This window comes from Miscanthus floridulus, chromosome 18 (genome assembly GCF_019320115.1).
Source record: "Miscanthus floridulus cultivar M001 chromosome 18, ASM1932011v1, whole genome shotgun sequence".
NCBI classification, from domain to species: Eukaryota; Viridiplantae; Streptophyta; class Magnoliopsida; order Poales; family Poaceae; genus Miscanthus; species Miscanthus floridulus.
This window is the reverse complement of record NC_089597.1, coordinates 89853351-89879579: the sequence shown is the minus strand read 5'-3', so window position 1 is coordinate 89879579 and position 26229 is coordinate 89853351. Positions and strand designations below refer to the sequence as shown.

The 26229-nt window shown below is 53.6% G+C and overlaps 2 protein-coding genes across 5 annotated transcripts in view; one reads left to right on the top strand and one right to left on the bottom strand.

Annotated features, from left to right (window-relative positions):
* The first annotated feature begins 1254 nt into the window (after window positions 1–1254).
* Window positions 1255–26229, top strand: part of LOC136522459 (uncharacterized) — a 43443-nt gene continuing 18468 nt past the window's right edge. For 2 of the 4 annotated variants that reach the window (XM_066516279.1, XM_066516278.1), the window contains exons 1-2: window positions 20700–21484; window positions 21696–24294. In XM_066516279.1, coding sequence (XP_066372376.1) covers window positions 21390–21484; window positions 21696–24294 — 2694 coding nt within the window. In that variant the 5' untranslated portion in view covers window positions 20700–21389. Of the gene's footprint in view, window positions 1523–20699; window positions 21485–21695; window positions 24295–26229 lie in introns of those variants that run through there. The other 2 variants (XM_066516280.1, XM_066516281.1) reach the window with 2 other exon arrangements.
* LOC136524159 (uncharacterized) lies at window positions 1778–16059 on the bottom strand. Its single transcript, XM_066517621.1, has 4 exons — window positions 15934–16059; window positions 15705–15848; window positions 2707–3282; window positions 1778–2600 (listed from the first exon to the last, which is right to left on the bottom strand). Exons 1-4 carry the CDS (start codon window positions 16057–16059, stop codon window positions 2067–2069), a joined length of 1380 nt encoding a protein of 459 aa, XP_066373718.1. The 3' UTR covers window positions 1778–2066.

The following is a 26229-nucleotide window of genomic DNA, read 5'->3' as shown; positions in this document are numbered from 1 at the left end:
ACGGTACTCAATGCATATAGTTGACCATTATTTTTTCATAGAGTACATTTTTATAATCCTTCAAATTATAAAATTTTGCAGGTATTGATTTTAATAATATTCTGTAATATAAATTACATGTTTTCAAACTAGATAATTTAAAAGTTTCTGATGTTCCTAGTTCCTGTCCTAAGCGATATATTTTTATAACCGGTGAAAGTGTATAAACAACTTGCGGCACAAATATATCAGCAACTTGCCTAGTTGACAAGTTGTTCCAACTTGGCAGCTTATGCCAACCGAAGAAATACTGATTTGATAAGAACAGTCCCGACTCGGAAATTAGATGGTCTTTTATGTTCATTAATTAGGATGTCAATTAAGCAAAATGATGATGTGTCATTATAATTTATGAAGAGAGGGAAGGAAATGTTTTTTTACATGAAACTATGTCTATATAGGAACCAATACATAGAGAGATATGATAGACAGATGATAGGACAAATATGATATGTGATTGGACAAAATTTATTTTGAAGGAACCATCCGTCGGAAATATGGTTTCTTTTTTTTAAATTTTTTTTAGAATTATACTGTACACTGTAGGTGCCCACAATACGTACGCACAATCACCCGTATATAAATACACGTATGTAAACCCTACCCCTATGAGCACCTCCGAATAACTGAACCGGTATCCAAACAATTTTGGGGCCAACTAAAGAGTCTGGCAGAAGACTAATATGTCCCTCACTTATTTGTATAAGGAGATTTTTTATCAAACTGTTAGAGGATATTTTTTCTTTTCATAAAAAATAAAAATAAAGAGTTATTTTACAAAAGATATTAAGAGGCTTTCTAAATCTTACTCTAAATCATGATATGAAGAGTCATTTACTAAATCATAATATGAAGAGTCATTTACATAAAAAAACTTTTTTGTGCGTACTCTAGAGAGACTATTCTTGTTTTTCTAATTTTAGCTAGCGAGAAATCCGAAATAGTAGATATAGAAAACATCCAATAGCTTCTTTAATCGTTTATCAAAATAAAGTTATCTTTTATTTCAAAATTTTCACTAGTCAAGAAAGCGAGAATGATTCTCTCTAGAGTGCAAATAGAATATAGAAATCAGTGGAAAGATATAAAAATCGATTTTTTATACAATGACTCTTCAAACAATGTTTTAGACAGTGAGCTTTATTAAAAAAAAACTTTAGAGATGATAGAAGGAATATTCTTCTTCCTTTCCCCTCTCTCTCTCTCTCTCTCTCTCTCTAAGTCTCTCCGCAACATTTGGCATCCAATCTCTCGCCTGCACCCGGGGGTTCCCATCTTCCCCCGAAAGTCCGAATCTCGCTGGTCGCCCCAAAGGCCCGAACTCACCGGCGCAGCGCTAGCGCTCTTGCCTCCCTCCGCCGTTGCTTCTCAGCTGAGCCTGTGCTTCCACCGCTCTGTGCTCCTGCCACTTTTCAACCCCAACGAAGTTTTGTGTAGACTTCGGTTTGAAGAAAAGCTTGGCCGACAACAACAATATATCATGGTATCGTACTGTAAATTAATAACATTCATTCGATCCTTGTTTTTACGATTCCTGATCTGTTGTACTTGTGCTTTCTAGTTTCTACCTTTTTAATAAAATTCCAGTAGGGGGCTTTGAGGTGTTTCACCTGTGCATGTACAAATAAACCTTTGAGGTGCTTCACCTGTGCATTGGAGCTTTCTGACACATTGTTGGTCAAATAATCACACTTGCTGTTTTATGAGAACCCACACCTATACCATATCCTACTGTGGTGAGTCTGAAGATACTCTATACTTTGAGGAGCAAACTCAGCAATCTTGTGCATGTGGAACTTGAATAGGCCTTCAGTGTAGCTTCTAGCAGCAGGATATAGGTGGTCTGTGATTACATCACCAGAATAGTGCTTCAAAAAGTTTTGGTACAAATATCTCATGCATTCCCTATTCTTAGCATTTGGAAACACTGCACCCACTGCTTTCTCTAGGCCTTTGCATGCATCTGAACAAATTACAAGATTTGGTACATCACCAATTGCTCTGGAAAGTTGTTGCAAGAACCACTTCTAGTTATCTTCAGTTTTTGAGTCAAAAATGCCATAAGCTATATGATACAACCAGTTATGTCCATCTACACTGGTTGCTGAAGCTAGCTGACCACTGTACTTACCATGCAGACTAGATGCATCTATACCCACAAATGGTCTGCATCCAGCCAGAAAACCATCCACACAAGGCTTAAGAGCAATAAACATTCTTCTAAATCTTTGCTTTTTACCAATCTTATCAAGCTCTATCTCTATTAGGCTACCAGGAGAGACCTGTTCAATCTGAGCAGCCCAATTGAATAGCAACTGAAAACTTTCCTCATATCTACCATGGATTTGATCTATTGCTAACTTCATACCTGACCAAGCCTTTGAATACTTCAGCTTGATGCCATAATCATCTTCCAACTTCTCCTTGCAATCCTTTGCACGTTTTGTTGGATTTTTCTTGAGCCAATCTCCCAACCTGTCTACACACCAATCCTGTGATGCCATCTTTCCTACTACCAGTTTTGTAGTTGGGCAGTCGTGATCTGATGGAAGTACTTTGATCTGCACATAGAAAACAAGTCAGGTCAAGCAAATAGAAATATACATAGAAAACAAGTCAGGTCAAGCAAATAGAAATGCACAAATGAACTAGTGCATGGTCAGTTACCTGTATTGTCTTTTTATCATGTAGCCTAGATGCATGTATGCGCCAAGGACATCGCTCAGCCTTGCACCTTGCAATATACCTTGTTGGGTCTGTTTTGATACCAGCTAACTCAAAGCCTTTAGTCACAGCGTAATGCCTGATAACTTTCCTGAATGAAACAATATTAGGAAATAACTCCCCCTTCTCAATCTTGGGGTGCTCTGGGTCATGGATCACATGGATCTCTTCAAGGTCTGCATCATTGACCTCTGTCTCAGTAGGAAAAGCATGAGCATCATCATTAACAACATCATGAGAAACATGTGGAGGTGAATTACTATGAGGTTGTGAACTGCTATGTGGCTGTGTTGGTGGTATTGGCATATACATTCCCTCATCATCATAACCCACATACTCTTCATCATTATCAAACATATCGGGCTCCCTATCAGGCTCAAGTTCAGGCTCAACTTCAGCCTCCATGGGAACCTTTGGTGCATCATCTGCCTTAGATGATGGCTGGTTAACATTACTGTCAGTAGGGATTGCATTGCCAATGACTGGAGGAATCACACATAAAGGTTCTAATGCATCAAACTGATCAACAGAGGCAACAGATTAATCAAACACTCCTACAACAATCTGGCAACGCATCTGGTCCTTATACATCTCAAATATGTCATTCATCTAGAACTGGTTTTCTAGCCTGACATCTTCACACACCCTTTTGTCATAGTACCAAGCAATTGGGCACTGAGTACGAGACCATTTGACAGCATTGCGCAAGCTGGTCATCAGTAACTCAAATGAAAACGAGCCTATCTCCACATCCCACTTAATCACAGAGCCCTTTGTGTAAGCTTTCCTACCCAAAGAGTTTATCGTACAAAATGCTTCCACTTTAATCTCTAGGAAAAATAGTGTAACCCTAGCATCAACCAAATCACATCAAAATGTGCACATCTCCAGCGACAATGCATAAATCGAGGCCTAATCTACTCATCTCTGTGCTCAGCAAGGAGAGAAAAAGTACCTTTCATCGCCGTCCACCATCGGTGACCCGCGTGGGGGCGCGTCCGCCATTGACGCGCACGCTACTCCATTGCTTTCCTTCGACTGGCCCCCTTGCACCGTCTCCTTGGCCTGCTGCGCCGCCGTCGGGATCGTCGCCGTCACCACCGCCGAAATCGCCGCCGCCACCACAACCTAGGGTTCTTGCTCGGGGAGAGAGACAGGGAAAGTGAGAGTGAGAGAGAGGTGGAGACGGTGGCGTTCACCGCGCCGTTTAGATGAAGACGGGCGACAAACGGATACGGTCGACCGTATGCCACGGATGCCTACAAGCGGGCCCAAGCGTTTGTCGGGCGTATACGATGGCATATTTCAAAGTATCGCAAAATTATAATGGCATGCTTGCGATTAGGCGAATTGTAATGGTATATTTCCAATCTTCAAGAATTGTAATGGCACCTTTCCAAAAAACCCTTTAATAAAATTCCAGTAGGGGGCAACCTCTCCTGTTTCATAAAAAAAACATTCATTAGATCCCTGCAAATCACATCCCCTCTCATTCTCGTTTCGGTTGCACTTTCCACTCCACATAAAACTGCACTGTCAAAAAAGTCCGTATGAACAACTGGAATTTTCATTTGTGAAAACAAAACCTCTAAATATGTTGATTAATGTGATAGATAGTGCATCGAGTGAGATGGGACTGAGACCCACATGAAGTTCTATCGTAGTGGCAACCTGTCCTATGTGATCGGAGATCCCGTGAATTAGGATGGTGAAACAAGCTATGGGTAGACTGAGGGAAGAGACCCTTTTTAATAAAGGTCAATCTCTTGAGTAATACACTTTTCTTCCTATCTGTATGGCAGGTTGGTAAATACCTCAATGTGATCCGAGTGGCTTAATGAGAAGCAAAGATGTCGGCCTACAGGGCATCTTAAAGGAACACACCTATGTATCGGGTACCTTAGAACGGGGTACCCCAAGCAAACATCAAAAGGGTCAATAAAGTCCCATCTAAAAAATAAAAAACTAGAAGGTAAGTCATGGGTCCCTCACCCGCCACGACCGAGCCCACTGGGTCCTCCTCCTCCTCGCCTCGAGCCTCAAGCAGGAGGTCTCGGCATCCTGACGCAAACTCCGCTTCGTGCGAGGCTCTCCAGGGAAGGCCTCGGCAGGGAACGCCGTCTCCGCCTCGCACGAGGCTCTCCAGGGAAGGCCTCGGCAGGGAACGCCGTCTCCGCCTCGCCCGAGGCTCTCCACAGAAGGCCTCGGCAGGAGGTGCATTCTCCGTATCGCGCGAGGCCTCTCGCGCGAGGCCTCGGCAAGGAGCCTGATCTCCGTCTCGCGCGAGGCCTCATTCTCCGTGTCGCTCGAGGCTGGCTCGTCCGCAGCCCGTCGCCCCCGCCTCGGTCGACCCTCCCGACAGCGCGTCACGTCTCATTAATACTTCAACCACTCCCGCAATCTCAGCCGGACGGTGGCTCAACGCCACAGAATGGCCGACGCGACCCGAGGTCGCATCAGCGCCATACCGGTCGGGATAGGGCACGGCGGGGATTACCGGCCACTGTGTCCTAACACTGTGTCCACGATCAGCGCCATACCGGCTGGGACAGGGTACGACGGGGATTACCGGCCACTGTGTCCTAACGCTGTACCCACGATCAGCCGCCCACTCAAGGCCTCGGCACTGTACACCAGGGCCTCGGTGATCTTGGGGTTCATGCCTGCCGAGACCCCCCCACCGCAGTGCAAGCCTCGGCACCGACCAAGTCTCGGCCTCGCGCACAGTCCGTCCACAGTGGCTTGCACGTTCGCCGCCGCGTCCACTCCGAGGCATTCCCGGGGCTCCCACGACGCACAGGATCTGATGGGACAACCACGCCGCCCTAGTACTCCAAGGACGGACCACTCCTACGACCACGCCGCCACAGGAATAGGCCACAGGGCTCGGACGTGCCACCCCTATTGGCACGACGCCGCATAGTAATACATGTACTGTCCTTGTCCTCCCTTCAACTATAAAAGGAGAGGACTTGGGCCACTTAGGGGGGGGAGACCGGGTAACACACACGCACACATTCCAGCCGCTTGAGAGCAACGTCTCAGACGGCCCACACGACACCCTGCTGAGACCTAGGGACTAGTTCCTTCTCTCCCTTAGCTTGTAACCCCCTACTACGAGCACTTCGGTGCAAGGAATACAAGTTCGATCTCTCAGACTGGACGTAGGGCACCGATTGCCCGAACCAGTATAAATCTTGTGTCTCTTTGCATCACCATCCGAAATCGGGAGCACGCAGAACAAATTCACTAGTCGGTTGAGGACCCCCCGGTCCGAAACACCGACAGTTGGCGCGCCAGGTAGGGGGCGCTGCGTGTCAGTTTCGTCATCCCAGCAGGTTCCGGATGGCAGACCCCGTATGACCATTGCGTCTCGGCACCGTAGTTTGGTTCGGGAGCCTAGAGTTCATGTCTCTAGGGCATGAGTACGACATGGTACTCCTCACACCTCGAGCCCCACCGTCCGACGATGAAGTTACGCACTGGCAGCCCATGCGCAGGCGGCGCCTGGGCGGCCGCTCTCGCCGCGCTCGCCAGGCACGACGCGAGCAAGGCCACCCCGACGCTATGCGAGCCTGGGGCGGCGCGCCACTCCCCGCCGATATCCTATGACCAGCTGTTGGCACAGAGTCCCTGGCTGGGGACCTGTCTAGCCTGAGCTTGGACAAAGGAAAATCGCCGGTGACACGCGGCGATGCCCAGTCATCAAGCTCCGCTCCACCACTCCCTGAAGAACCGACCCCGGCGGAGCAGAATCTGGCGATGACACCATCCCCATACCCCTTTGGGTTGAGAAATGCCGCCGCCTCTTACGCCTACGCTTACACTGCCGCTCACGAGGATCCCTCGGAACGTCGCCAGCGCTTCGCTCTCGACCTGAGCACCCACGCCGACCCCTCGGATGAGGACGAGGCATGGCTCGGAGTGGATTTCTCTGGACTCCACGACCCTGGGGCTTTGTGCCAGTTCTTGGCCGCAAGCGACTACTGCCTCGGCTACTTCGACTCCGACGACGAAGGCACTTACGACCCCACTCGCGAGTGTTTTCACGTCGAGCTCGGGATGCCGAGGGCCGGCGAAGAGGATGAGGGGGCAGGTAGCCATTCCTCGCTTCGTCCAGGGGCGGGCGCCGCCATGCCCCCACGCAATGTCCTGCCGGCCGCACGAAATGAGAACATCGCTCTTGCACGACCTCAGCGCCCAGACCTAGAGCAGCTCCGTGAGCTCCAGGCCAAGGTCGAACAAGACCAACTCCTTCTGCAGCAGCTTCGAGACTCTCGAACAAGAACAGCGAGGCCGCGACGAAGGCGGGGGAGCCCAACGGAGGGCCCGCGATGTGCATCACCGCATCCATGACGACGAAGGGAGTGAGCAACCCCCAGTCTTCAATCACGCCAGCCAGAACGTCGTGGCTGCGGCAATGCTGATTCGCGCAATGCCCGAGCCTTCTACCATGGAGGGGCGGCGGGTCCGCGGCGAGCTCCGCGATCTCCTAGAGACCGCTGCGGTTCAGCAGGCCGAGAGTTCTGCCTCCCGACGGCACGGGGGCGCCTCGAACCTTCCCACGACACCGCCTCGGTAGGACAGGGAAGCCCCGGCTCGTCCCGAGCCCGACCGAGCGCCAATAGCCCATAGGGTCCCCGTGCTTCTAGACCGCCTCGGCAATCGACGCGAGGTGCAGGGAGACCATGAGGTGGTCAGCAGGCAACGACGCCACAACAATGAGGGGCCCGCTCGGGGCTACCACCCACACCGAGGCGGTTGCTACGACAGCGGGGAGGACCGCAATCCTTCCCCTGAACCGCCAGGCCCTCGGGTCTTCAGCAGGGCCATCCGCGCTGCTCCTTTCCCCGCCCGGTTCCGGCAGCCGGCCAATCTCGCGAAGTACAGCGGCGAGACCAACCCGGAGCTCTGGCTTGCCGATTACCGCCTGGCCTGCCAGCTAGGTGGCGCGATGACCTGCTCATCATCCGCAATCTCCCCTTGCTCCTGTCGGACTCAGCGCGAGCCTGGCTCGAGCACCTTCCTCCCTCGCAAATCCACGACTGGCGCGACTTGGTTAGGATCTTCGTCGGGAACTTCCAGGGCACATACGTGCGCCCTGGGAACTCCTGGGATCTTAAGAGCTGTCGCCAGAAGCCAGACGAGTCTCTCCGAGACTTCATCCGGCGCTTCTCCAAACAGTGCACCGAGTTGCCCAGCGTTGGCGATTCGGAGATCGTCCAAGCTTTCCTCTCAGGCACCACTTGTCGGGACTTGGTCCGAGAGTTAGGTCGGAACGTGCCGCGCTCTGCTGCCGCGCTTCTCGACATCGCCACCAGCTTCGCCTCGGGTGAAGAGGTTGTCGGAGCCATCTTCCCCGACACCGACACCAAGGGTAAGCGGAGGAACGAGGCCCCCGAAGCCTCAGCCTCCCACCTCCCTAAGAAAGAAAAAGGGGCGCCTGGGGAAGCAGGAGGTCCTGGAGGCTGACCTGGTCGCAGCCGCAGAACGCCAGAATCCCCGAGGCTTCAAAGGCCCTAGGCCCTTCGATGACATGCTCAAGAAACCCTGCCCTTACCACCAAAGCCCGGTCAAGCACGCCCTCGAGGATTGCTCCATGCTGCGGCGTTACTACGCCAGGCTCGGGCTCCCCGACGACGACGCCAAGCAGAAGGGCGCCGGCGACCGGGACGAAGGCAAGGACGACGGGTTCCCTAAGGTACGCAACGCCTTCATGATCTTCGGTGGGCCCTCGGCATGCCTTACGGCGCGACAGCGCAAGAGGGAATGCCGAGAGGTCTTCTCGGTCAAGGTGGCCACCCCCCAGTACCTCGACTGGTCTCAAGAGGCGATCACCTTCGATCGAGATGACCACCCTAACCATATTCCGAATCCCGGGCAGTACCCACTGGTCGTCGACCCGATCATCGGCAACACCCGACTCTCCAAGGTGTTGATGGACGGAGGCAGCGGCCTCAACATCCTCTACGCCAACACCCTGGAGCTCTTGGAGATCGACCGGTCAAGGCTCCGAGGCGACGTCGCACCCTTCCACGGCATCGTGCCAGGGAAGCGCACGCGACCCCTCGGGCGCATCGACCTTCCTGTTTGTTTCGGCACCCCCTCCAACTACCGCAAGGAAGTCCTCACCTTCGAGGTAGTCGGGTTCGAGGGAGCCTACCACGCCATTCTGGGGCGGCCGTGCTACGCCAAGTTCATGGCAGTGCCCAACTATACCTACCTCAAGCTCAAGATGCCAGGCCCTAGCGGTGTCATCACGATTGAGTCCACGTACGAACATGCATACGACTGCGACGTCGAATGCATCGAGTACGCCGAGGCTCTTGTAGAGGCCGAGACCCTCATCGCCCACCTCGACCAACTCAGTGGCGAGGTGCCTGACTCCAAGCGACGCGCGGGGGCGTTCGAGCCCGCTGAAACCATCAAACTCATCCTGGTCGACCCCGCCTGCCCCGACGACCGAGCGCTGAGGGTCAGCGCCACCCTCGACATCAAATAGGAAGCCGTGCTCGTTGACTTTCTTCGTGCGAACGCTGACATATTCGCATGGAGTCCCTCGGACATGCCGGGTATACCAAGGGAGGTCGCCGAGCACGCCCTGGACATCCGGGCTGGATCTAGACCGGCGAGGCAATGCCTGCGCCGCTTCGATGAGGAAAAGCGTAGGGCCATCGGTGAGGAGATACAGAAACTCTTGGCGTCCGGGTTCATCAAGGTAGTGTCCCACCCAGAGTGGTTGGCTAACCCCGTGTTGGTCAAGAAGAAAAATGGGAAATGGAGGATGTGCGTAGACTACATCGGTTTGAACAAAGCCTGTCCAAAGGTCCCCTTCCCATTACCTCGAATCGATCAAATCGTTGATTCCACCGCAGGGTGCAAGACCTTGTCTTTCCTCGATGCGTATTCTGGTTACCATCAGATCAAGATGAAAGAGTCCGACCAGCTCGCGACTTCTTTCATCACACCATTCGGCATGTACTGCTACGTGACGATGCCTTTTGGCCTCAGAAACGTAGGTGCCACGTACCAACGATGCATGACCCAGGTCTTTGGCGACAACATTGGGCGGACCGTCGAGGCCTACGTAGACGACATCGTGGTCAAGACCAGAAAGGCCGAGGGTCTCATCGACGACTTAAGGATAACCTTCAAATGCCTTAGAGAGAAGGGCATCAAGCTCAATCCCGAGAAGTGTGTGTTCGCGGTCCCCCGAGGCATGCTCTTGGGATTCATAGTCTTGGAACGCGGCATTGAAGCCAACCCAGAGAAGGTCTCGGCCATAACCAGCATGGGACCAATCAGAGACCTCAAGGGAGTGCAGAGGGTCATGGGATGCCTTGTGGCCCTGAGCCGCTTCATCTCGCACCTCGGCGAAAAAGGTTTGCCTCTGTACCGACTCTTGAGAAAGTCCGAGCATTTTTCTTGGACCCCCGAGGCCGAGGAAGCCCTCGACAGACTCAAGAGGCTGCTCACCAATCCTCCCGTCCTGATACCCCTGGCCATGGACGAGGCCCTCTTACTCTACGTCGCCGCAATGACCCAAGTGGTCAGCGCCGCCGTAGTGGTAGAGAGGCAGGAAGAAGGGCATACTCTGCCCACCCAATGACCTGTTTATTTCATCAGCGAGGTGCTCTCCGAGACCAAAGCACGCTACCCCCACATCCAGAAGCTGGTCTACGCCGTGGTCCTGGCCCGGCGCAAACTGCGCCACTACTTCGAGTCGCACCCAGTGACTGTGGTATCATCCTTCCCCCTGGGCGAGATAGTTCATAACCAGGAGGCCTCGGGCAGGATAGCCAAGTGGGCTGTCGAGCTTATGGGGGAAACCTTGACCTTTGCGCCTCGAAAAGCGATCAAGTCTCAGGTCTTGGCCGATTTCGTGGCTGAATGGACAGATACCCAACTGCCACCTGCTCAAATTCAGACGGAGTGCTGGACCCTATACTTCGACGGATCCCTGATGAAGACCGGGGCAGGCGCGGGCCTGCTCTTCATTTCGCCCCTCGGAGTACACATGCGCTACATGGTGCGGCTCCACTTCACCGCCTCCAACAACGTGGCCGAATACGAGGCCCTCATCAATGGCTTGCAAGTCGCCATCGAGCTTGGGGCACGGCGCCTCGACGTCCGAGGCGACTCGCGGCTCGTCATAGATCAAGTGATGAAGGAGTCAAACTGCCTCATCCCCAAAATGGAGGCTTACTGCAAGATGGTACGATGCCTAGAAGACAAGTTCGACGGTCTTAAAATAAATCACGTCGCGTGGAAATACAACGAGGCCGCCGACGAGCTGGCAAAGATGGCCTCGGCACGAGCCCTGGTCCCCTCGAACGTCTTCGCCAGAGACCTCCACAAACCTTCCATCGGCTGCACCTCGACAACAGAGGAGGGCCCACCTGTGGAGCCCATGGCAAAGCCCGACGCCCCCTATACTGCCGAGACCCCCTCGACCGAGCCCGAGGTCATGGAAGTTAACGCTGAGCCTCCGCAGACTGATCAGGACGCGGATTAGCGAGTCCTGTTCCTCGATTGGCTTGATCGGGGGGAGCTTCCTGACGACAGAACCGAAGCGCGACGGCTCGCGCGCCGAGCCAAGACCTACGCCCTCTACAATGGCGAATTGTACAGGCGAAGTCCCTCAGGTGTCCTCCAACGTTGTATCAGTGCCGAGGCGGGCCAGGCCCTGCTTTGGGACTTACACGCAGGCGCCTGCGGGCACCATGCGGCGCCTCGGACGCTCGTAGGGAACGCTTTCCGCCAAGGGTTCTACTGGCCGACGGCGGTCGCCGACGCTACCAAGCTAGTACGCTCCTGCGAAGGATGCCAGTACTACGCTCGGCAGACACATCTCCCGGCCCTAGCCCTGCAAACCATCCCCATCACATGGCCGTTCGCCGTGTGGGGGCTCGACATGGTCGGGCCTCTGCAAAAGGCCCCCAGGGGCTACACCCATCTACTGGTATCAATCGACAAGTTCTCCAAATGGATCGAGGCTCGTCCGATCAATCGAATCAAATCCGAGCAGGCGGTGCTGTTCTTCACTGACATTATCCACAGGTTTGGGGTCCCCAACACCATCATCACCGACAACGGGACGCAGTTTACCAGCAAAAAATTCCTGACGTTTTGTGACGACCACCACATTCGAGTGGCCTGGTCGGCCATAGGACACCCAAGGACCAACGGCCAAGTGGAGCGTGCCAACGGCATGATCCTACAAGGCCTCAAGCCAAGGATTCACAACCGGTTGAAAAAGTTTGGCAAGAAATGGCTCGCCGAACTCCTGTCGGTCATCTGGAGCCTGAGGAACACTCCAAGCCGAGCCACGGGATTCACGCCTTTCTTCCTAGTCTATGGGGCCGAGGTCATCCTCCCCACTGACCTGGAATATGGTTCCCTAAGGCTGCAAGCCTATAACGAACAAAGTAACCGCACCACCCGAGAGGACGCCCTTGATCAGCTGGAGGAAGCCCGAGACGTCGCGCTACTACACTCGGCCAAATACCAGCAGAGCCTGCGGCGCCATCAGGCCCGACACGTCCGAGGCCGAGACTTGAAGGTAGGCGACCTGGTGTTGAGGCTAGCACAAAGCAACAAGGGTCGCCACAAGCTGACCCCGCCATGGAAAAGGACTGTACATCGTCGCCCAAGTACTGAAGCCCGGGACCTACAAGCTGGCCAACGAGAAGGGCGAAATCTTCACCAATGCTTGGAACATAGAACAACTACGTCGCTTTTATCCCTAAATTTCCAAGCATTGCATATGTCGTTTCCCAAAATACAATTAAAAAGCGTTCTTTAGTTGGTCTTATTTTTCGAGAAACCCCCCGAGCCCATCGTAGGTCTCGGCAGTACAATAAACACGACAAGGGAGACTCGGCTCTGCCTCGGCAGAACCAAGCCTCCCTCGGGGGCTAGATGGGGGACTCCCCCTAGGTCCCACGCACTATTCTTTAGTTGTTTTTCTTTAGTTGTTTTTCACAAAAATTCCTACGCCAAGACTCTAGCAGGCTCTGACGAATCATTTGTAAAGACTACTCGGACCAAGGTCTGTTTCCTAAGCAAGAGGCCAGTAGAGTTGCGAGACGGCCTACGCCCCCGGGCTACGGCACTCCCTCACTACCTCTCGCTCAAGGGACGGCTTAGGCCCCAAAGGGGTGTTTTGCAAACGAAATCTGATCAAAAGCAACAGAGGACAAAGGCTCGGAAGCATGAGAAAAACAACTAAGAAACACAAATACTTCAGAAATAGGGGCCTCGATGGCCACAAACGTTATGATACAAAAATAACCCCTGTTCTATCTTTACATAGCCCCCGGGGCCCAGATTAAGGCTCGGGGCCTTCAGCACCGGCAGATGGTAGGGGAGGAACCATCTCCTCTTCGAAGAGCGTCGCCAGCGCCGTGCCAGGGCCTTCCGCCGCCTCCATCAGCTTCGCGACCGCCGCATTGGCCTCCTCGTCATCATCAGGCAGAACATAGCCGTCACTGATGGCCGGGAGGTCGACGCCAAGGTAGTGAGAGGAGATGACGGCCATCGCCCGCTTGACACCCGTGTGCAGCGCCCCTCGGAGTCGCTCGCGCATCTGGCTGCTCAGCGCAATCAAGCGACTCCCAAGGGAGCTGCCTAACTGAACCCCCTCGACCTCCAAGGCCTCGTAGGCGGAAAGGGCAGCACATTTCAGCGCCTCGTGCTCCTCGATCTCGGTGTCGAGCACTGTCTGCACCGCGCTGGAAGCCTCGGCGGCCCAAGCGAACTCCGCCTCTGACTCTGCACCGCGGAAAATGGAATGAGGTCGAGCCAGAGAAAAAACAACCCAAGTTAGGGACGGAAGCCCACGGAACTCACCCTTGGCCTTCTGCTCCCAGCGTCAGGTCTCGGCCTGACAGGCCTCGGCTTTCTCCTTCAACCGCTAGGCCTCGACCCGAGAGGCCTCGGCCGCCCTGGAAGCTTCACTCCCCAGCTCTGCGTCACACAAAGAAGTTAGGGAGCGAACATAAGGAGAAGGAAACAAAACAAGGGGACTGGAACTCACCCTCGACCGTCCCCCTCAAAACCACAGCCTCGATCTGCGAGGCCTCAACCGAAGCAAGGGCCTCGTTCAGAGCGCCTTTGGTCAGCCGGTGCGCACTCTCCTCTGCCCCCAGCTGCCCGGCGAGGGCCTTGCCCGAGGCCATCGCTTCTTCGGCCCGGGATCTGGATGATCGCTGACGGCGCGGGTAAGCTCCTCCTCCAGCTCCCTGATCCGCGCCGCCAAGGGGGCGAGCTGCGTCTAGGCTGTGGCCGCCTTGACCTTCGCGTCGGCACAGCGAAGGTGGAGGTCCTCCACCTCCGCGCTTCGTGCCGAAAGAAGCTCGTTAGCATCGTCAAGAAGGCCCCTCTGCCGCTGAAGCTGGTCCCAGATTCCCCTCTCCCGCCGGAGGAAGACCGACTTCCCAAGGGACCGGGTCTCGAGCTCCTGAGGAGGCAGAACAAAGGTCGTCGATTGCGACAAAACCGAGAAAAGAACAACGTCACGAGAGAAAGGAAAACACGAACCTAGGCGACTCCGGGCAGTTCGTCGGCCACCATGGACAGCGCCATCCGTAGCGACCGCTCTGCCAGCTCGCGGTACTGCTCGAAGGTGCTCCAGCGCCTGCCCTCGGCCGCGTCCTCGAGGGCGAACAGAGGCTCCCCCTCAGGGTCGTCCCGGCTCCGCCACAGTACCCTCGGGTGATCCCACCCGCGGGGCTCGAGTCGCACCCGCACGAGGGCCGAGCTTCCCTCATCCAAGAGCAGCACCAACCGCTCCACGGCATCGGTCTCCTTGGCGTCGACCACCTCCCGCGCCCGGGAAGTATCGTCGGAGGAAATCGGATAGACCTCCGTCTCCCGGGCGCTCTCCCGCAACAACGGCGGGCCCTGAACCAAGGGCACGACCGAGGCCTCCGCCGCCTGCATCCCCGCCTCGTGCACAGACGGCCTCGCCGCCATCACGACAGCCTTGGTGACCTCGGAGGCTCCGGCCTCTGCAATCACGGCCTCGGCGGTCTCGGGGGCTCCGACCTCCGCCATCGTGGCCTCGGCAGACGTAGAGACGCCGACCGCGGCAACTGCGGTCTCGGCGGTCGAGGGCGCCGTGGCCTCCATCGCCCCAGCCTCGGAGGCCCCGGGAGCCTCGGCAACAAAGGGCACGACGGCCCCATCCGAATGTGTAGGGGCCGCCTTGGCAACCCCTCCTTGGGCGACCGGTCCCTTTGGGTCGACCCTCGCCGATGCCGCGCCGCGTTGGATAGCGGCTTGTGCCTCCGCCACCCAGTGGGCGGAGGAGCCGGGGCTCGCCTTAAGCGCCTTAAGGGGCGCCAAGGGGTGGTCATCCGCAGGCCGCTTCCGACTAAAGAAAATTAACTTACAGGGTCAGCGCGAGACCAAAAAAGCGAACGGAAGACACTATGACCCTGCCAAAAATACACTTACTTTGAACGGGGTGGCCCCCGCTTCGCCACAGCAAACCTCATCCGCAACGGCGGAGGCGGCGGTAGTGGCGTCGCATCCGTATCCATCAGCGCCGATCGGTCCTCAGCGGACCCCGGCGCCCCTTCGGTCCTTTGCGGGGGCGGTGGCGTCGCCTCCACCGCCACCTGCTCCGCCACGGCCGCCGAGCTTACCGGGCTGACGGCGCGTTTGCCTAACGCCCACGCCTCGGACGTGTCGGCCTCGGCCCCGGAGCGGGCAACCACCGGCCCCGGGTCCGCTTCTCCTCCCCTTCCCGGGGGTGCCGGGCTGCTTGCCGACGCCCCGGGCACCACCTCCATGACGTCAGGAAGGTGGTCTAGGGGACCTCGCCCTCCCTCGCCCTTGTCGTTCCCGTCCGAGGCCTCCGTCGACAACGACGTCGACGGGGATTCCTCCAATGGGAGACCATCCTTCCGTTGCTGACGGCGGCGCTTATCCAATGCCTTGCGCGCAAGGATGTGCTTCGTGCGCTTCGCCGCCTTAGCGTCCTTTCGCGTCTTCTGCGTGTCGGCGTGAGCGCGGTTGATCGCTCGCCGCCCCGCATCCTCGGGAACGGGCGGCGGAGAGGAGCGCACGTCCCTCATCCCCTGAAGGAATGACAAACGCGCATAAGGAAACAAGGGATAAGGGGAGATTGAGGAGGCTCAAAGGCTACAGCGGCACTCGACTTACCAGCGAAAGGAACCCCAGCGATGGTCGCATCGCGCAGGGGGTCAGGTTGCCTCCCCTCAACTTCGCATCTACCGTCTCCCCCACCCGACGGAGAATTTCCTCGTCGGAGAGGGCGGAGGAGGACATCCGGGTGCCTTCAACGGGCTCACCCGGCCTCATCTCGAACAGCCGCCGCCGCCGAGCCATCAGCGGCAGCACCCTCCGGCGGTGGAAGGCGGCCACGACCATAGCGACGGTGAGGCCATGGCCCCGCAGCCTCGCCAGCCCCTCCAGGAGCGGCTCCAGCTTGGGCTGGTCGAGCTTCGGGACACCCCACTTCCATTTCTCCGGGCAACTCCCCACAATCCGCCCAGTATAGGGGGGAAGTCCTCCGTCGTCGTTGCGGAGGTAAAACCAACTCGTGTACCACCGGCGGTTGGAGGACGCGAGTTGGGCCGGGATGTAGAGGTGCAGGCGGTCCTGACGCACTTGGAGAGTGCAGCCTCCGGCCCTCGATGCCTTCCTCTTACCCGACGTGCCCGTCGGCTTGGTAGTATGCCCCGCCCGGAACAGGTGGAGCCACAACTCCCAATGGGGAGCGATCCCCAAATACCCCTCGCAGACGGCAACGAAGATAGCCGCCTGAGCGATGGAGTTGGGATTAAAGTTGTGGAGCTCCACGCCGTAGTAGTGCGGGAGTGCCCGCATGAACCGGTCCGTCGGGACACCGAGGCCGCGCTCGTGGAAGGAGACAAAGCTCACGACGTAGCCGTCGCGGGCCTCGGCTCTAGCTCGCCGTACGGAGCAATCCACTCCGGCCTACTAGGGTCTGTCACCGGGCGGAGGAGTCCACCGTCGACAAGCGACTGGAGCATCTCCTCGGTGACGTCCGACGGATCCCAAGGGTCTGCCTCGACAACGACGACGTTGCCAGCCATGGGTGCGATGGAGGAATTGGGTGCGACGGTGAGTTTTCTCTCTCTCCCTCCTACGCTCTCGCTTTTTTCTCGCTTTCTCCCTAGGCTCGCTCTTCTCTCCTCTTCTTCCCGACACCCGCTGCTCTAGCGACGGCTCGACGGAGGCGGTGCTAATACGGGCAAGGTAAGACGAGGAGGGGCGAGATTCCTTGGATATTTATGCAGGGAGGAGGCGAAACGAACGGGCGATGAAATCGGGGAGGTTTTCCCCCGTCCGGCGCGGTTAACCACGAGCCGATTTCGGCGGCCCACGCGCCCACGTCTCCCGCATTAAATGCGAGGATAGTTACGTCCCGTCCATCACGTCACGCTCGGCCACTATGGCAGCAGGCGTCGTTTCGCCTCCCCATGAAACCGCCTCAAAAGGTGTGCCACCCGTTGCCGAGCCAATAGGGAAGATATTCCCCGCGGCCTGTTCCTTTCATAGGAAGGAACCGGGCTCTGAGCCTATTACGATCCAGGGGTTCGAAGGCTGGACCCCAAAGGGTTTCGACAGCCGCCCCAGGATAACAGAGTTAGGGGCGACTGCGGGCGAGCCTATACGGGGCCGAGGCCCAAGCGAGCGAAACGCTTGGGACGCCCAAAGTCATGTCCAAGACCGGCAGGAAAGTATCCGAATGGGATCCCACCATAGGGAGGCACCGAGCCAGTGAGGCCCAACGAACGGCCTCGGCACCCACTAGAGAAATCCTCTGGTACTCTTGGAGTGTGTCTCTGGACCGCTAGCTGTCCCCTAACGAACGGGGTTCGGGCCTCCACTCGGACTACCCGATAACAGCTCACCGGAAGTGCCACCGCTCGTGCCCATCAAGGGTAGCGAGGCACATTCCACCCCTCCTTTCGAGCGAAAAGGAAGCGCGAGGGTCGCATAAAAAGTCAGGGGAACCCCCGACGGCCTTCTCGCCCTATGCAGAGGCTAGGGGGCTCCTCCTGCAAATATGTCGAGACCCCACGACCCGGGCTCACACCCAAAGGGGCCTTGGCAAACAAACCCTCACGCACGAGGGGCGTATAAAAAGTCAGGAGAACTCCCGACGGCCCTCTCACACAGAGGCTAGGGGCTCTTCCTGCAACCTTGCCAAGACCAGAATGGGCTCGGCAAACTAACCCTCCGTCCGAACGAAAAGGACATGTGAAGATCAGATGAAAGGGCCAGAACACCCAAGACAAAGACAAACAGTCCAAAACCGCGCTAGAGGTTTCGCTACAAACACGATAAAGGGCACCGAGCCCGTTACGGTCCAGGGGTTCGAAGGCTGGGCCTCCAAAAGGTTTCGACAGCCGCCCCAGGGCAACAGAGTCAGGGACGACATCGGGGCGAGCCTACGAATGGCCCAGGCCCGAGCGAATGGTCGCTCGGGGCGTCCTAAGTCGTGTCCAAGACCGGCGGGGAAGTATCCGAATGGGATCCCACCATAGGGAGGCACCGAGCCACCTAGGCCCGCGAACGGCCTCGGCACCCACTAGAAAAACCCACTGGTACTCTTGGAGTGCGTCTCTGACCACTAGCCGTCCCCCAGCGAACGGGGCTCGGACCTCCACTCGGACTACCCGCTAACAGCTCACCGGAAGTGTCCACGCTCGTACCCATCGAGGGTAGCCTGGCACATTCCACCCCTCCTTCTGAGCGAAAGGAAGCGTGAGGATCATACCCAAAGTCAGGGGACCCCTGACAAACCTCTCGCTCCGCGCGGAGGCTAGAGGGCTTTTTCCTGCAGCCTCGCCGAGACCCCCGCAACCCGAACCTGCGCTTGGGGGCTCGGCAAATGCAACAAGAACTACTCGTTTAGACGCAAAAATGAAGAAAGCCCCTGGAGGAGTAACTCCACTCCTCCAGGGGCTCGGGGGCTACACCCGGCGGGTGCGCTCGCGCGCACCCACCGGAACCTCAAAAAACAAACCCCAATTCCTACGGGGCAGGTATAAAACAAGCCTCGGCAAGCCCTCAGGGGGAGTGCACGCACTCCCCCTGAGGCTCGGGGGCTACTATCGGGTACCTTAGAACGGGGTACCCCAAGCAAACATCAAAAGGGTCAATAAAGTCCCATCTAAAAAATAAAAAACTAGAAGGTAAGTCATGGGTCCCTCACCCGCCACGACTGAGCCCACTGGGTCCTCCTCGCCTCGAGCCTCGAGCAGGAGGTCTCGGCATCCTGACGCAAACTCCGCTTCGTGCGAGGCTCTCCAGGGAAGGCCTCGGCAGGGAACGCCGTCTCCACCTCTCCCGAGGCTCTCCAGGGAAGGCCTCGGCAGGGAACGCCGTCTCCGCCTCGCCCGAGGCTCTCCACAGAAGGCCTCGGCAGGAGGTGCATTCTCCGTATTGCGCGAGGCCTCGGCAAGGAGCTTGATCTCCGTCTCGCGCGAGGCCTCATTCTCCGTGTCGCTCGAGGCCGGCTCGTCTGCAGCCCGTCGCCCCCCGCCTCGGTCGACCCTCCCAACAGCGCGTCACGTCTCATTAATACTTCAACCACTCCCGCAATCTCAGCCGGACGGTGGCTCAACGCCACAGAATGGCCGACGCGACCCGAGGTCGCATCAGCGCCATACCGGTCGGGACAGGGCACGGCGGGCATTACCGGCCACTGTGTCCTAACACTGTGTCCACGATCAGCGCCATACCGGCTAGGACAGGGTACGGCAGGGATTACCGGCCACTGTGTCCTAACGCTGTACCCACGATCAGCCAGCCGCTCAAGGCCTCGGCACTGTACACCAGGGCCTCAGCGATCTTGGGGTTCGTGCCTGCCGAGACCCCCCACCGCAGTGCAAGCCTCGGCACCGACCAAGTCTCGGCCTCGCGCACAGTCCGTCCACAGTGGCTTGCACGTTCGCCGCCGCGTCCACTCCGAGGCATTACCGGGGCTCCCACGACGCACAGGATCTGATGAGACAACCACGCCGCCCCAGTACTCCAAGGACGGACCACTCCTACGACCACGCCGCCATAGGAACAGGCCACAGGGCTCGGACGTGCCACCCCTATTGGCACGACGCCGCATAGTAATACATGTACTGCCCTTGTCCTCCCTTCAACTATAAAAGGAGAGGACTTGGGCCACTTAGGGGGGGGACTGGGTAACACACACGCACACATTCCAGCCGCTTGAGAGCAACGTCTCAGACGGCCCACACGACACCCTGCTGAGACCTGGGACTAGTTCCTTCTCTCCCTTAGCTTGTAACCCCCTACTACGAGCACTTCGGTGCAAGGAATACAAATTCGATCTCTCAGACTGGACGTAGGGCACCGATTGCCCGAACCAGTATAAATCTTGTGTCTTTTTGCATCACCATCCGGAATCGGGAGCACGCAGAACAAATTTACTAGTCGGTTGAGGACCCCCCGGTCCGAAACACCGACACTATGTGAGTTCGATTGCTAGTCACAATCTATGAGATTTGGGTGATCTCTAGATACTCATGAATAGGCCAGGAGTATGACTTATATGCTCCAACCAGAGGGGATGCTACAGGCAGCCTAGTATCAGTAAAGGAATAGAGTGAGCCTCACTTTGCACAAAACTGTCAATTCAAGGCATAGTCCATTGGTCAGTTGTAAATGAGTGTAAACTCCTTTTCTAGATGGATGTTCAACTTAACAGTCTTCATCGAAACACTGGTATATCAAACAAGCTCAGAACTGAAGACATTAACTGTGGACTTCTGAAGTTTGGTGGGGATTGTTAGATTAATTTGGGCCAGGCCCATTATTTATTCTAATTAATTAAATAAACTTCAAAGGCCCACAATTATTGTTAAGTGGAAAAGTGATTAGTACCACATGGGAAATTCACTAAAAAGGTTCTCAACTTAAATAGTGAGTCTTAAGACTCTCACATAGATAATTTGAGAGGGAGAACCGGGAGGCCACACGCGCGCGCCGCCGCCGCCGAGCCGAGCCGAGCCGAGCCGCGCCGCCCGCGACGCGCCGGGCCAGGCCGTGGGCGTGGGCCGTGGCCTGGCTTGGCTTGGTTTTGTCGCTTGGCCCAACCGAAACCCTAGCCACCGCTGCCAACTCCCAACGCCCAACCACCCTGTCCAGGTTCATTCCCCATTCCCCCGACAGGGCCTAATGGACAGATGGGAACGGCGCGGCTATAAGGGGGAGCACCCTGTCCAGCGGGAGACAACCCCGACTCTTCCTCTTCCTCCTCTCCGCAACATCTGAGCGTTGAGCTGTTCGCCTGCATCTCCGACCGGAGTTCCCTGCGCGCACAGGGAGCTTCGGTAGCAGGCCTCCGGAACTTCCCCCGTCAAGCGTACCTGCACGGGTAGGCGGGGAATCAAGTTTTTGGGGAGCGCCGGCTTCACGGCGCGACTGCTGCCCTGCCCCGTCACCGTTTCTGCAGATTCCTGTTCGGGTGCTTCTGCTTCTCCTGATGGGAGAGTCCGTGCTACTGCTCCGACACCGCAGCTGCTTCTGCTTCCTGATAGGAGAGTCCGTGCTACTGCTCCGACACCGCATCTGCAGAAGCTTCCCGACGCGACCTCCTCTGCAACATGGTGGACACGAGGAGGACTGGTGCCCGCACCAATGCCACCGACGGAGAAGATGGTGGCTCACTGTCCGCGGGTACCGGCAGTCCCACCCTAGGGTATAAACCTAATCCCACTGTGCGTTATTGTTCATATGCTTTTCTGTTAGCATTGATAGCGTACTTGGTTGCTGCTCCGTTAAATACTATCTGCAGTAGTGGTGGTGTTACAGTATGGTTAGTGGTACTGTTACTATTGGTTAAGTCGTTTTTATGGATTAATATAAGTCGTAAATTGACCAAATGTTCAACAAAAACTACTCTTGCCCAGATGGTCTTCAACGATGATAGAACGAGGCAAGTCTCTGATGGGAGCTGAATTCTTACGTGTGCTTGATTTGAGTGCATGTACTATTTCCGAGCTACCTGCTTCTTTCGGCAATTTGAGACTCTTGAAGTTCTTAAATATATCTGGAATGCAAACTGGTCTGCTGCCTAAGTCCTTGAGCTCATTGCATGGTTTACAAGCATTGAACCTTTCTGAAAATACTTTCCTTGTTGAATTTCCCAGTTACATTTCTGAATTTGTCAACCTACAATATTTGGACCTACATGGCTGCTCAAATCTTAAAGAGCTGCCACATGGCATTCATAAACTCAAAGAGCTACTACACCTGAACGTATCAAGATGTGGTAGCCTACAATCGCTGCCTGAAGAGTTTGGGGAGTTTCGGAAACTTGCATTCCTCGACCTTTCACATTGTTCTCAGCTTCAAACGCTGCCTCAATATTTTGGTGGCCTTCAGAGTCTTTCGTTTCTCAATCTATTGCATTGTTCCGAACTTCATGGGCTGCCTGATTCTTTCAATTGCCTTACAAATATGATACATCTAAATATGTCCTTCTGCCACCAGTTGAAAGAACTGCCTAGTGGGTTATTTAAGCGCATGAAGAAGCTTCTAGTCTTGAATTTGTCTGGCTGTACCTCTCTTGAAGTTCTTCCTGAAGTTTGTGAGAATGATGCTAGCTGTCAGATGTTGGAGATTCTGGACTTATCAGATTGTACTAATCTGGCTGCCCTTCCGGATACCTGTACTAGTCTTTTTGAGCTCCGGTGTTTAAATCTATCAGGTTGTTCTCGAATTCAAAACTTTCTAAATTTGATTCCGCACTGGAAATTAGGTAATAAGTTGGAGTACCTAAATCTCACTGGGGTGGGTGCAAAAGCATATTCTGAAGCTCCCGGAACCTCTGCGGGAAATGCAGAGAGTTCAGAAGATCACAATAAACAACTACAGCTATGTATGCTGCACGAGCATATCATCACCCAACATTTGGTTCATCTTAGGTACCTGTCAGTTGGAGGGTTCACACTCTTCTCGGAGCAAGGCATTGCAAGAGCAAGATTAGTAGACCTTCTAACCTTGCCCAATTTTGATGTACGGACACAACCCGGTGACAACCACAGCAATATTATGCTTCTCCAGCACATCCTGGATCTCACACAACATCAGCTAAACATCAAATGCCTTGAGAATGTGGTTTCACCAGAGGAAGCAAAGCAAGTGGAACTGGGCAGGAAGCAACAACTGCATTTCTTGAGTCTTGAATGGTCCTATACAGGATCTTCTATTGAGGGTGAGCATCGAGCTCAGGCCAAGGCAGTGCTGGAACATTTGAGGCCCCATAAAAATTTAAGGCGCCTCTCTATAAAAGGCTACAATGGTGACGGATTTCCCAAATGGATTAATGAGATAAGTGATACACTTCCGTATCTGGTGAAAATTGTATTCTCCGAACTCAATGGATGTGATCATATTCCTACACTTGGACATTTACCAAATCTGCAGGAACTGGAAATTAATAATATGCCCCTGCTTCATCATGTGGAAATTGTATCATGCAAGAAGCTAAGAAAATTGACATTGGTTAGACTGCGAGTCAACGCCACTATACATATATTTTATGATGACAACACACAAGCACAAGTCAATGAGGTGGGATTAATTCATAACCGTGATGAGGAAGAGATAGAAACAGGAAAGGAGATTGACAAATTACCCCCTTCTCTTCCTGTAGGTAAACCAGTGAAAAGAAAGGGTAAGGGTTTTCTGAAACTGAAAGCTCTATGGCATGGCATGTCGAGAGAAATAAAGAGAACGCAGGACATTGGTTCTGGAAATGGCTCATCGGCAGTTACAAGCAGGCCGGCACTACCCCCAGGCCCATCTAATGAAGAAAGAAGAGAACAACCAGCAGTCCCTGTCCTTGATTATTTGAAAATAGAAAGCTGCAAGCAACTAAAACTCTTTCCATATGTCCCACTGTGTAAAGAGTACTTCATCAAGGGTAGCAGCCCCAGCCTTGGTCTAGATGTGCATGGTATGTTGCATTGGACTCCCACATTCAAATCAAAAATTTGTATTAATGGGTGTTCGCTAGATGACGTGGAGCAATGGATGGAAGTTACAGAGAACAACATGGATGAACTAATTATCATTGGCATGCTGGATTATATGGATTATTTTGACGAGGAAATGGAGTTCTCTCGGGGAAGGTACGGACGGAGGTTCCATTTCAACGAGGAAATGGAGGAACATGGGTCTCTTTCCAGAAGGTATGGGTATGGACAGGAGTTCCGTTCCAGGACGTGCAAAAAGGAGTCTGGTTCTGGAACCCTTCGGAAACTCAAGATAACAGACTGCAAAAGTAGTCTTATTCGTCGGCTGTTGCTTCTGTTCACATCTCTACAGGAGCTAGAATTGGATGGCTTCAACACCATTGATAATGACTTGGAGTCAACTCTGTGCAAAATGACCAAATTGGAAAAACTGACTATACCGTCTCTTGAACTTCCACCAGAAGAAGAAACAAACAAGATTATTCAAACACTTTCCATTCATCATATTCCATATGTCAATACAAGAGAGGTAAGTCGCCTATATTTCTTTTTCTTAGAAAATCCTTTTTTTTCTATTCGTTTTTGTTTCATTGTATTAGAGAGATGGAGTGGTCCTCAATAGGATCCACACTCATACGAGGACCAAATATGAGTAAGGCAATTATACAAACTCAGAACTCTTGCACATAGCGAACACACACGACTCAACCTACCCAACTGCCCTAGATTGCAAAAGTAAGACCTAGCCCATGCAGTTTCTTTGCACTAACCATGCACCATAAGCTGTGCTACGGTCCTTCAGCTCACACAAAATCGTGTTAACCCAAGGAGAAGCCTCCTCAAACACACAAGCATTTCTATATTTCCAAATAATCCAGGCGTCGAGCATAATTAGAGTGTTCACTCCTTTTTTGTGCTCCTTTTTAACTCTTCTTATCGTGTTATGCCACCAATCTACAAAGCTCATTTCGTTTTGTCGGGGTACTAAATCTGTTAGGTCCAACTCTTGAGCAATCTGAACCATATATACCTATCTTGCCACAACACATGTTAAAAGGTGTTGTATGGTCTCATCTATTTTGGATGAGAGAGGGCCCCTCTTAGCAAAGTCTATCTTCTGTCCAACACCAGTTTCGTATTGCCAACCACAGAAACATTTTGCATTTGGCCGGGGCCCATGACTTCCATAGGCGACGCCAAGGCTCAAAGAAATTGTCTAATAGCAGCCCAAGACAAGATCTGATCCATTTCTGCATCATAACATCTTAACCTAATTTTGTGTTTCAACTTAACAAGAGCAGATAGAATTATGTAGCATCATTGCTTACACACAAGCAATTTCTAAACAAAGCAGAGAACAGCCTGACCAATTTGTGTGTTTAAGTATCCTAGTTTGTTACAGATTGTTTTCCTATCCAATTTCGTATCCTTCTCAGATTATTTTTTTGTTTCTATATTGAGAATTTTCCCTAACCAAATACTTAAAATTTGAGGGTAATTTGTACACCATTTGGCAGTGCCCCACCTCTAAGAAAACTAAGTGGATCGTATTACCTATCATTACTTCATTAGTAACAGACCAGTTTCTGGCCTGGCCCAAATTAAGGCCACATTTGATGAGTCCTAACATGAACCATACTTGCAATGTATTTTAGAAGGTTTAGGTTAATTTTAACAGTATGAAAATATTTTGAAATCAAAAGGCCCAAACAAGTTTCGAAATAAGGGATTTGCTATTTTCCAGGTGCCTGAAAAATAACATCCATTCAGGCAATGGCTGTGAGCCATCAGATGAAGATCTAACGGGTTTAAATTCACACAAAGAAAACTAACAATAAACAATTCTTTCTATAGTAAGACAATTACAAAATTATGATCTAAATCGACATAAAGACAATTAACAATAAAAGATTCTCTCTATAGTAAGACAATTACAAAATTATGACCTGAATTGACACAAATGATGTACGAATCTTGAAGCAAGATCAAAGGATGACGTCGTCACCTAAACCAAAAGCAGATTTCAGGTGCATGCCTTTTAGGAAAAGTGTCGAAATAAATGTATGGATGTGAGTATGTGATTGCCAAAAGCTACTCCTCTCCATGTAGGCCATGGTGGCAAGAGTATGTTTAGCTCTGCTCGACTGCCCTACTTGCGGCTGCAACTGCAGTTGTCGCAAGCTAGTTCATTGACAGAGCATCATCTTCCTTTTCCCCCCTTGACTTCCCCTAGACGACCGAGGCATTGACCCCACCTTATGGAATGACAGCCCTCCTTGTCCTTAGACCCTCCACAGTGTGTCTCCAATGATGCCTAAAGGCGAGAGATAGTGTTTTAGGCATCACTTTCACCACTACAACACGTGATGCTAAATTCAAGTGGTGTTGAAAAAAAATGGGAACAATGTAAGTCTAGGCTTGGGTTCTAACTCACGCAGTACATAGCAAGCAGAGGAGTTGGAAC

Coding starts and splice junctions, on each gene's coding strand:
- LOC136524159 (XM_066517621.1), bottom strand. CDS start 16,059: ATGTCCTCCTCCGCCCTCTCCGACGAGGAAATTCTCCGTCGGGTGGGG. Junction 15,849..15,933: donor CGCTGGGGTTCCTTTCGCTG/GTAAGTCGAGTG, acceptor TCATTCCTTCAG/GGGATGAGGGACGTGCGCTC. Junction 3,283..15,704: donor AGCACATCCTTGCGCGCAAG/GCATTGGATAAG, acceptor TCTGTTGATCAG/TTTGATGCATTAGAACCTTT.